Consider the following 12,189-nt stretch of genomic DNA (forward strand, 5'->3'; position numbering starts at 1 on the left):
TAAAAGTCATAATGTACTGATACATGTTAACTTCCCCACTACAGGTGGGAAGAAAATATTAAAATAATGTAACTTTAATTCTGTAATAAGTAATTTTTGATTTTCAAGGTATCTCAAGAAAAGTCATCAGTAGGTTCTGTTTCTTACTGCACAAGTACCCATGTGGCAGCAAGTAAACTATAACATGATATACTATTAAATCTTGTAATGAAGGTACTTTTAATTACTTCATTAATAAATATTAATCAAGCCCATGTTCCTAAGACAGAACATTTTAAAAGTGATCTTCATGTTGGAGTACTCTCCTTAACTCTCAGTTTTCTTCAAACGGACATCTAAATAGAAAGCAAAATTCCCCTACCTTACTCCACACTCTTTCTTCCTCGATACTTGGCCTATACTTGTCCTAACACTTCTATGGACACGCCTTAGCATTTTTTAGTTTGTCTGCATTTTTTAACTCATTAGTTCATTTACCTAAAATACAGATTTTATACGCACAAACACACCATCAAAAAAAAACCTAGAAATATAATGAAAAAATAAGATGGACTGCCTTCTGCATCCATAGTAATGATATTGCATGAGCCCTTCACAGAAGCAGCCTCAAATTGGTCATTAATTCATTCATCCATACATTCATTTAAACAGGGCTAGATGCTGCAGACACAGCAGCAGGCATGAAGGAGGGTATAAAGTCTTTCACACTGATGGAGCTTAACTCAGTTTTTCAACTAACAATAGCAAAAGATTTTTTGTTTTAATTTAAAACTGTGATGGAAAAACATCTTCGAAATCACATTAAATACTTTTATAATCATATTAGAAAGTAGCCCTTAAACCTATAAAAAAAATGGAAACAACATCGTAATTCAAATGAAATGAAAAGTGGATCAATGTAATGAAATGCGCAGACAAAAAAAGAGAAAATAGTGATGTACTTAAATGAATAATTATTATGTATCTTCATTTTTATTTAGATTGTCTTACAACTAGCTTCATGCTTATTTTTTAATCATAATATTTTCTTCTTTTAAAACCAACTGTTATGAACACCAGCAAAACAAAGAGAGGCAAATACCTACTACAATAGTATCACAAATTCAGAAAACATATTTAAAGGTCACAGGAAAATTATTGGCATACATCACATAAGCTCTTCCTATCTTGGTTTTCTCAACTGCTAAATGAATATTCTGGAAGAGATAATATCTAAGCCCCATTCCATTCATCTAGTTCACATGATTTTCCAATCCCTTTAAAAGGAAAGCCTCTTCACTACTCCTAAGTGTCCTCACTAGGTCTTTGACAGAGATGCCATATAACATGAAAATTTGAAAACAAAACTCAAGAAGGCAATAACAATAAAAGAACAACTTTTTACGGTACAGCAAAACAGCCCATATTCCTTTACAAAGAAAGTATGTTTTGTAATAATTCTAAGTTATAATCACCAAAGAGCTGCCTACATCTGGGCTCCTAGAAGCATCTGATAAATACACACAATAATTAACAAGAAAAAAGATTCTAGACAGATTTCATACTAAAAAATAAAACTAGGTTTGTTTTTTAAAAAGTACTTTCATGACTTTTTAAAAAATATATAAATTAGTATTAGAAAAATTAAAACGAGTTATACAAAGATTAAGACTAAGTTTGTGAATCAATAGTTTCCAAGAGCTCACCTGCTTCCAACACTAACTCCTTCCGAAACAAGTATTTCAAGAATGAATATAACCCAAATTTAAATGTTACAGTTCTAAAATATTTAGCAACATAAAACAAAAACACGTACCACAATTCCCTATTGTGTGTTATTTAAATATACTACCCCATTTCTTCTCATTCTGCCCTTCACCCAAATTACTAGATCTTGTAACAGAGTCACTGCCCAATCTAATTCCTAGAGCAGCAAATTATTAAAAATTTAAATGAAGACAACTTTCTTCTTTGGGATAAGAATGATTTTTAAAAATTGAATCAACTGAGAGTCAGCATTTATTACACCCTAGAGGGAATGCAGGACTTGAAGTCTTAATTATTAATAAGTTCATTCTGTGAAAATTTATACTGCAAAAGAATTATGGGGCCTTCAATGTGTAACTGTTCTTAAAAGTCTTTAAAAGAGAAAGAAAAGTTATTCCTCAAAACTTCAAACAAAAAGTATGCTCAGTTTCACAAGGAAAGTAAGAAACATTACAGTCTAAAATTTAAAAGTTACTGAGTTCAGAATAAAATTCACTGGAAATTACAAATATACTGAACATCAGTAAGAACAGGTCTTAAAATTTAAAAAAAATATTAATTTTATATATCAACTATTAAATAAAATTAGTTTAAGAATGGTAAAAAAATGTTTTTTTTTCCACACCAGATCATCTTACCTGAATCATTTTGCTGTTAAAAAACTCAAGATACTGATTTCATTTTTCATCTGGTCCTGTCAACGATGCTATGACAGGCCCTGCAGGAAGCAGCAAAAGATCAATGATGGAGTGCAGATATTACGTGTTTTCATGATCAACTTTTGTTATGGAAAAGGAAGTCCACATAGTGGCTTGAAACTTAGCAAATATTGAAAGAAACTCAAAAGGTTTGTCAGTGTACATAATATTCTTTTTCTGGTTGTTTTTTCTCTTTGTAGTCTTAAAATGTTTATTCTTCGTATCTTCTTTATCAAAAATTTTAAAATGACAGTGAAGTATATAGGTGAAATTTTAAAGAATCCTTTTTATATGATGAGAGTTGTTAAGAAAATAATAGTTCGCAATGTCGAAAATAAAAAATCTTGATGGAAAAATTAAATATGTTTAAAAGTATGGGAATGATTCTCTTGATGTCTAGAGATAATTATTTTAATCTTATTTCCCATAATTACCATAATTACCAATAAATTACCAACTATGCACAGTTTAATCAAAATAAAATTTAATAGACTTTTCTTACAAACAGTGGCTTCAGAGTCAAACGGTTATTGGCAATACTGGTAAAAATTCCTCAAGAAAAGTATAAATTACAAAAAAAAAAAAAATCTGCGCAAACTCTAAAACTTAATTACTCTTAGGTAACTGACAAGTTACATTCAATGGATACGAAAAAGTTCAAATCAGTAAAACTAATAGTAAAACTGCTTCAAAAGACTCCAAATGATATTTTTAAATTCGGAATTATTTTAAAAGACTATATAGTACCTTGTAAGATATAATTGGCATTTTTACCTTAGGAACTGTTTTCCATTCAAGGGCCAATTAATAAGCAGGACAGCAGTAATTGGGAATACTATTACAACGTACAGGAAACTCCTAAAAATGCCATGGCAGTGTATCACTGTAAGTCAGGATTTCAAGCTGATTAAGAAATTTAAAATATAAATGGACAGACTAATATTTTTAGAGTTTTTATTTAATTAATCAAATTTTAATTTACTTGTAATAAAATGTGATAAAGAACCATTCTAACAGAACTCCTACATTACGCTGTAACATCCTAAAAGTACTTTAACATGCTCTACTTGTCTTATTTGCGGGAAAAGTTCAACACATTCAGCAAAGTTTGCTTGCCCAAGCCCCTAACATGCTAAAATGATACCACAAAATTTTACATGGGTTATTTGTCCAATAAAAATAAATCAACAAATGTTCATCTAAGATAATAAAACAGAAAGAACTACAATGTACTTCTTATTTCTGCTCCCTCATGATTTGGAAATATACTTTCAAATATTTGGAATAGGAAAATTTAAATTTTTCTGACCTAACATCATTTTATTTTTGCTTCTATACCTAAAGCCCCCCCAACTTCTTTTCATGTGGATTCTATCAGACTTATGAAAATTATTTCTTTCAAATATTTGCATATGCAAAAGCTGATGACACATCTTTAAAGAACAGGATGAAAAAGTGGAACTCTCACCAACGCGAGCAACAGAAAGTATTTACTGAAAAGTACTGCTGCATTTCTTGCATGCTGCATTTTATGCCATGACACTTCAGTCTCTGAGGGTCAGGTTAATTAAGCTCCTTAGCAGCTGCAGTGCAATGTGAGACACACACTGCTGTGGTTCCCACCAGTCCAGTCCAATTACCTGTAGTATTCCAGCACTGGACAAGTGACAACCAACCTCTTTTCTCTAGTCACTTGCTCCCACTGGTCTACTGATAAATGTTAGAACAAACTAACCTCTTTTTGGAAAAGACTGCAAAGCTGAATGCACCTGCTGCAGGCTGCAATGATGAGTCCCAGAGAGATGTTTGTCAGTCAGATCTCTGCAGATGTTGTTTAACTTTATGCTAGAGCTGTATCCAAAGATGGAAATGAGATGGCAATCAAGCACAAATCTCCCACCCTCATTCCCCCATTTTAATTTGAAAAGCTGCACTTGCCCATAAAAGTTGTGCTTTAAAACACAGCTCTACTAAACTGGAAACAACTAAGACTAAACTCTATGGTAAAAAAAAAGGTTATATTAAGTGCTGAATTTTTGTCAACAAGTGGCATAACTATATTCAATAAATGTTATTTGTGTCATTTAAAAGCTTAAAAAAAAATCTTAATTCCTTTAAACCAGAGCAAAACAAAGCAAAAGAACTATAACACAGACAAGTTTTTAATTGGTGGTTTGTTGCTCGGATTTTTAGTGACACCACATACTCCTTATAACTCTCAAGACACAGATCATTATTCTTCTTGTGTATTATACAAAACATCTTCAATACATAAATACTGAACTATTTCACCAATTGTGTTCCCTATTTTTAAACTGTACCTGAAATCCTTTGGGGATGACACTTGCAAGACAATGTTGTTAGACATAATGTATTCCCTTATAATGTCACAAATTTAAAATTAGCTATTTTTCCAAAATCCAGAAGACTTCAAATATCAAATTTTAAAGGACATTTTGCTATATTATTCATGAAAATACTATCAATTAATGATGTTCCATGACTTACTAAATGAATGACAGAAGATATAGCATCAGAATGAAATAAAATGAATAGCTAAGATTTTTAAAGCTAAGTCAATCTTTCTTGAAATCCCATGCCACAAAACATTTCCTTATATGAGTTAAATATAAAAATTATCTTTCCAAAACAAGTTTAATACAGATTGTGCTATACCAGTAACACTCCTTCATGTTAAGATTTCCTATTGCTTAAAGTGAGAAATAATTAAAACTGCAGCAAATTCTCAGAGAGGTATTACTATCTAAGTGAGCGATTATGGTTCTTCCTTCAACTGAAGATGTAGAGAGATAAAATATAAAGTAACCCACAATAATAAGTAGTATGGCAAATATAAATATTACAAATATAAATATTACAACTTTAAGATTTAAAGAAAAACATGTTATCAGCAACTTTATCATACTGGAATCAAAGTTATAGAACAGTGTAATGATAACTATCCATTAAACTGAACAATACTGGAAATTATATACTACTTGATTTTCTACTTGTTACAATTCTGTTTATCTACTAATTTTGGCTTAAAATATACAGCAATAAATTTCTAAGATGCTTTGAATCTAGGATGCTTTGAATCTAGGAGTACAGACTTTTAGAAGTTATAACAAAGTATTCACATTGTACTGCTAATATCATACTCTTCCTTCAACTACGTAAACAAATGAAGTGATCTATTTTAAACTTCATTAATTCCCCCAATTTAAAAAATAAAAAAAAAAAATCATTCTTAGACAATCCCAATTTTAAAGGTTAAATTGGCCACCGAATTTTCCCCATGTCAAAATTAAGGCTGTCTGAGATACTTCCTTTACTAGAAGAAAAAAATCACTTATATCCTGCTTTATCATGATTTTTAAAAATGTAACATACAAATGATTTATGATTTCTTAAAAAGCATCACCTAAATTGTACAGCGATAAAATTAAAATATAAATATAGAAATAAGTTCATAGTTTAACATAAAGACTATGAAAGAAAACAATGTATGTTAATTAGCTGTGATCCAATTTTTTAACCACAAATATGAAAACTGTATAAAATACACACAAATATAAGCTAATATTATAGTGACAGATTCGGTTTGATTAACATAATAAATATCTCCAGTGTCATAATAGAATAAAAAATAGGTACACTATGAAGTGTTCTAAAATCTAAGGCATACGAAAATATTTATTTTATACATCCTCTACTATTCTAAACCAGTAAGTTTTTCCAATTACCTACCCAAACCATTCATTAGGTAATTTTCACAGGTAAAGTCAATCTATTTATTAACAAAAACTAAACACACTTTCAGATGCCACTTAAAAGAAGAAAAGAACACTCCCACCATTCGGAAAATAAATACAGCAACACAGTCTCCCAAATGAGAAAGCTGTGTTTTACTATATGGCAACACCTTTAAGTAACCTAATTATAAAAATGATATATAAATACATCAAATTAGGTTGCTTTAATTAAGAAAAAAGATACATCCATACACCACCAGTAATTAGTATTCTGTAAAATTTATGATTTTTTAAAATAGATAAATGAATTACACAGCACAATAAAAAATAAATCTATTTGTACTCTTTTTTTTTTGAGTATAGTAATTGAAAACTGCACTTTACAATCTTCATCACACAATTCCCCAAATTATTTTATTTCCTATATGACATGCTGGAATATACAATGCAACATACTGTACTTCAAATTCTAAATTCATGTTAATTAATGTGTAAAAATGTTTTCTTCATTTCAACCATAAATATAAAAAATTACTTAGAAAGGCACGGTTGCTTATGACATTTTAAAGCTATAACCTGAGCAAAAATAAGAAAAACAAATATGAAAAATATGAGATTATATTGGCTATAACTGAAAACAATGCACATAATCATTTGAGTTGAAATTTATTAAAATATCTCCAAAGTGTGTCTGTATTCTGCATATATATATGCATATATATATATATATATGCATATATATATATATATATATCCTGAAGGAAGTTTTTGTCAAATATAGCAATATTTTATCTAAATCTTTTGAACACAGTTACATTCTGTTTCAAAATTTAGGTAATTTGAGAAAATCCATTAGGTTACAACTAAAGTACACTTTCACCAAATATAATGTCTCACAAAATGAGAAACAGTAAAATGCTTCATGAAATAAACATCAGGCATATTCATTCCAAAAGAATAAAGAGTCATAAATACATACATGAAACACACAAAAATGGACTTCTGAATTATTGCGTAATCCTATAAGAAAGTCTTTATAACTTGGCGATATAAATGAAAGCTTTAAAATATAGTTCATCTGAGATGATCAGAGTAAGTATGCCTTAAGTATTTGAGTATATCTAAGTAAAAGAAGTTGAAAGGCTCTGAGAGGCTGTATGCTGAAGAATACCATGACCTTAGATAATTCCACAGGCTTGTGGTCAAGTGTGAACAAAAAGACTATTATAATTAAAGTCTATCAGAAGAAAAGAGATGCATCTGTCCAAACAGGTAATAACCTAATTAAAATTTTATTAAAATACAAAGTGTTCAGAATTATTAAAGCTTCTTATAAATTACAGGGCTTAATTTTATCCTTAAAATTGATTCCATTGTGTCTGATTGGTTTCCACCTGTTACAGGCAGGGTATAAGCCTTCTTTTATCCAGACATTTCAACTCACATTTGATCAGGTTACGTCACTACACACACAAAATTTTATTCAACACATTCCAGTTTTCCTTCTTTAAAAAAAAAGGACAGCCTTGTTCTATACGAATAACATGACTCAGAACTATAAATAACCAATTTCAACGTAATAAGAAAAAACACACCACTAAGTAGACTAAGAACAAAAAGGTCTATTTCTTGGTGTACCCTTTCCAAACCACTGAAAATAAACTATATTCAAATGAAAAGGCATTTAATTTACTATTTGGAATACCCTTGATAAACATCAATTTTCTAAAACATCCCTGAACATCTGATACCACCTCATGTATAATGCAAAAAAACTATTTCATTTTCACCTACTGAAAGTAAATTTACCACTGCAGTCTTTTCCTAGAACTATCACGTTATTAATTCTGCAATCAAGCTCTTTTGAGTGCTTTTACCTGTATTAAGGGTTTTCAGAATTTCAAACTGATTTTTTCCATCATAATATATCTTTTAACATACGAATGTGAATATATTAGCAAACTTTCTTAAATGAATAAGGAAAGTTTCAGAGACAAGGAAAGCCACCAACAAAACTCACAGGAAACAAACTTTCAAAGGATGTCATATCTAATAAGTTACATTGTAGTTTAATATATTTAATGTTTACCAAATATAACTACACTTAACTTAAATAACTAAATAATAGTTTCAACCATTCTAAAACCTTCTTAATCAGCATAATGGTCCATTTTCTACCAGCAAGTGATTGGCTATGAAAAAGAAATCCTCCAAGTGTTCTGCTTACATTCATGCCAGATGTCTTTGCTGTATTAAAGAACTCTTACTGAATTAGTTCACTGAAAGCAAATCAGCTTTTCTTTTCTACCAGGAAAAAAAAAATTAGTAGTACTAGTTCCTCTCACCACTGAATAAACATTTTTTTATAACCATAAAAAGAAAATAATAGAAAAAAATGGCAGAAGCTACATCTAGGTAAAAGCAAATCAGTTAATGTTTTATCTAGGAAGGAGATACACTAGTCAATTATGGAGTTTTTCCAATTAAACTTAAAATCCATATATTGAGAAGGAAAATTATTTTTAAAAAGAAGATGAACATGCAGAACTGTATAATGCCTGAAATTAAAAAAGCACACTGAAAAGTACAAAAATACATTATACCACCTAGGAAACTTGCCATATTCTAATGGGTTACAGTACCAAACAAACTGTTAACATATTTTAATCAAATACAGCTCCTAAGTAACAAAATTTTGAAGCATTATTTCACTCCTTACATAATATATTTTCTTGTCACAATTACATTAAAAACACAGTATTTTAAAAATCCGAAGAGGCAGCACTTGTCCTCTTTACTTCACTCCAGGGCCAACAAACAAAGCAATGAAGCAGAAAGAGGTACATAATGGATTTAGAAGTAAATGGTCCATTCTTTAAGAAGGCTTCCTACCCCCTCTTCTGAATTCACTCTAGACTAATTGTCATTACAATGATGTCTGAAAACTTCAGAAGAGCCCTATTTCCTGATGCCAGCTGTCAAGGTTTCTATCTTTAAATTTCAGAGTTTGGTGTTTTTTGTTTTTTCCCCCAATTAGAAAGTATTTAGAAATACCCAGAAGATTCATCTCCCAATTGGTCTAAATCACAGACACAGTATCTTTTTTTACCAAAAAAAAAAAAAAAAAATCAACAATGGAAATAGTCTTTAAGAATTTCCACAAACATTCTAATACAGCAAGTACATAAAATAAAGTCTACACTGTTAAGAATTTCTTTCAATACAGCACACAACACACGAAGAGCTTCTCTTTCTTTCCTTGGGGATTTATCAAAAAAATCTTTTCACCATTGCACCTACCTGGGTAAAAATCTTTGGACTTAGACAGCTTGATGGTGGCTCCAGTTTCTTTTTGCAACTGAACAATTGTCTGTCCTCCCTTCCCAATTATAGATCCAGCAGCATAACTAGGTATGAGAACCTTTAGAAAATACTGGCCGTCTTCTGAAAAATGCAAAGAAATATACTTCGTTAACATGATAATTTAAACTTTACATCCCCTCTCCACCCTCAAGAGAGAAAAGCGGCAATTAGAACATTAGGCATATAGCTGCAGGAAATACGGGGTTAAAAATTTTTTAAGAACAAAAATAAAACAATTACACCAAAAAATAAGTATGTACAAATGTTTCCCATTTTGTAGGATTTATACTTTCAAACTTGGAATTAAAATCTAAACATGTTCTATTATTTTGCAGCACTGTAGAAACTGATGACTAAATTCCAGTTGTTATTCCAAACATGGAAGCCTTCCAATTCTATCTGTGGTTACTATGGTAAAACAAAATGAACTGACCCTTTAACAAAACTTCAGAGATTTATAAAATGACAAACCTCTTAACATACTGCAAAACAAATAAAAGGACTGTAAATAGTAATGAACTATATTTGTTTGACATTAGCAAACACATAAGGACTGCAATTAGCCATTGCAAATATCCTACTTAAAGTATGCAAAACAACCATTCTCCTACCAAATAACCCACCCAAACTGTAGGGTGTATTCCAAGCCTTCAGTAACTGCCAGGAAATAACTCAAAGTGATTTGAACGGGCAAATCTAACTAATCCTGGTGTATTTCTTTAGCACTTCTTAGTCTACCATGATCTCCTTTAAGCTCATTAATTAAAGAACCTTAAGAAGAATTCTACCAATGCTAAAAAGCTTAGGAGTCATCTGTATCAAATACACTTAAAAATGACCGAACAGATAATGTTCTTTCTCCAAAATAACTACAAATAATTAAGACGGAGAGGGGGTAAGATGAACCAAGAAAGTGAAATGAAATGTTTTAAAAAATAGAGCCAACTCCATAAACTTTAATTTCCGTCCGACTGATCATGTCTCAAATAGGAAACAGCCCGGAAAATCCAGCTTCCTTATGTGAATGAATGTTCCAAATGCTGCGGGTGTGCCACTCGCAAGACCCCCATCCGTCTCTAATGAACATGCGGTAGATAAATTCACCTCTGCCTCGATGCATTGGGTGCATTGTTAAGATGACTCCAGTGCAAATGAAGAAGCGATACCGGTCCCGTTATAACTCATCTTCCCAGGAAGCGCAGGACGTTCACTAACAAGTCATAGTACCAGACACCCCCACCCTCCTATGCACACCGCGGAAGACAAATCAATGAGATATTTGCACCGACCATACAAGTGCGGTAAGAGCATGCACTCATCCAGATTTTGCATACTACTTGTGGCCCACAGCGAGGGGATGGCGAGAAAAACTCTCAGGTGCCCCGATCATTTGCTATCCGCTCCCCAAGTGCCATTTATTTATTTATTTTATCAGACTGTTCAATGCCGCGCGCATCTTCGGGCGGCCGTCACCTCACTCGGGGGTCATCCTCCTCCTCCTTCACGGACCCCTTGGCCCAGGTCTAGGATATTTAAATGGTCAGCCTTTCGACCGTTTAAATGGAAAGAGAGGTCTATTCCGAAAAATCGGTCGCCATTTTGATGAATGATAAACACAGAAATGGAAATGTGTCCCGGACAGCGAGGTGCGGGGCAGGTGCAGGGGAGGGGGCGCGGGGCAGGGGCGCGGGAGCCGCGGGTTCGGGCAGGAGGTGTCCCGGCCGCGGGAGGGAGGGCGGGCGCGAGGGAGCGAGGGCGGCGGGCGGGAGGGAGGCAGGAGCGGGCGGCGGGGGATGGGGCCGGCGGGGAGGTGGAAGCGATACCCACCGCCCGTATTGGTCCTCTTGGTGCTGCCGGCTTCAGGGGGGGCTTCCAGCGGCCTTTTCCGCGAGTCCGGCGGGTCCAGGTCTATGGGAACCCCAGTGTGGGTCCCGTTCTGCTGGATGGGAGCTGCCGCCATCATGTTTGCAGGTCCTGCCGCTGCTACGGGGAGAAGGTTCTCCCTTTTGTTTTGGCTCTTTTTTTTTTTTCTTTTTTTTCTTTTCTTTTTTTTTTTTTTTGCGTTTGGAGTTTCTTAAGGTTTTTTTTTTTCTTTCTTTTTTTTTTTAATCGGATCAATAGAAATCTCTAAGAAAAAAAGCTATGTTGCTGGTTTGTTCTCACTGGGGAGGGGGCAGGGCTGAGGAGCAGCTGCAGTGCAGTGTCAGAAAGGAGACAGGGGAATGGAGGGGGTGTGAGAGACGGAGGGTGAAAGAAGGAGAAGAAAGGAGAGAGGGGGAGAGAGTGGAGAAGGGAGAGGGGCGAGTGAATGAGCGGGAGGAGGGGAGCGGGGAGGACGGGCAGAGGGAGTGGGAGAGCGCGAGGGCTGGCGGGGCGCGGGGAGAAGCCGAGGAGGAGGGGAGAGCGAGGGAAAGAGTGAATGAGCAGGAGGAGGGGAAGGAGGTGGCTGCGGAGAGGAGCGAGCGGCGGAGGAGGGCAGGAGCCGGGGAAGAGCGCGGCGGTCCCCGCGCCGCGCTAGCGCTGCGCTCGCTCCCGCTGCTGGTGCTGCCGCCGCCGCCGCTGCCGGAGCGGTTCTGCCGTTGCCTGGGCTGCTCGGCGCTGCTGCTGCTGCTGCTGCTGCCGGGTCT

The 12,189-nt window shown here is 34.1% G+C and overlaps 1 protein-coding gene across 3 annotated transcripts in view; it reads right to left on the reverse strand.

Annotated features, from left to right (window-relative positions):
* The window catches only part of NOVA1 (NOVA alternative splicing regulator 1), a 145,423-nt gene extending 133,499 nt beyond the window's left edge, over nt 1–11,924 (reverse strand). For 2 of the 3 annotated variants that reach the window (XM_016209520.2, XM_016209516.2), the window contains exon 1: nt 2,385–6,692. Coding sequence is in view for 1 of the 3 variants with exons in the window: in XM_087823229.1 (XP_087679355.1) it covers nt 9,500–9,643; nt 11,390–11,525 (280 nt within the window). In the remaining 2 variants the exon portion in view is untranslated. Of the gene's footprint in view, nt 1–2,384; nt 6,693–9,499; nt 9,644–11,389 lie in introns of those variants that run through there. The other variant, XM_087823229.1, reaches the window with a different exon arrangement.
* Between the last annotated feature and the right edge of the window lie 265 nt (nt 11,925–12,189).

Source organism: Miniopterus natalensis, chromosome 1 (assembly GCF_054644295.1).
Source record: "Miniopterus natalensis isolate mMinNat1 chromosome 1, mMinNat1.hap1, whole genome shotgun sequence".
NCBI lineage: Eukaryota > Metazoa > Chordata > Mammalia > Chiroptera > Miniopteridae > Miniopterus > Miniopterus natalensis.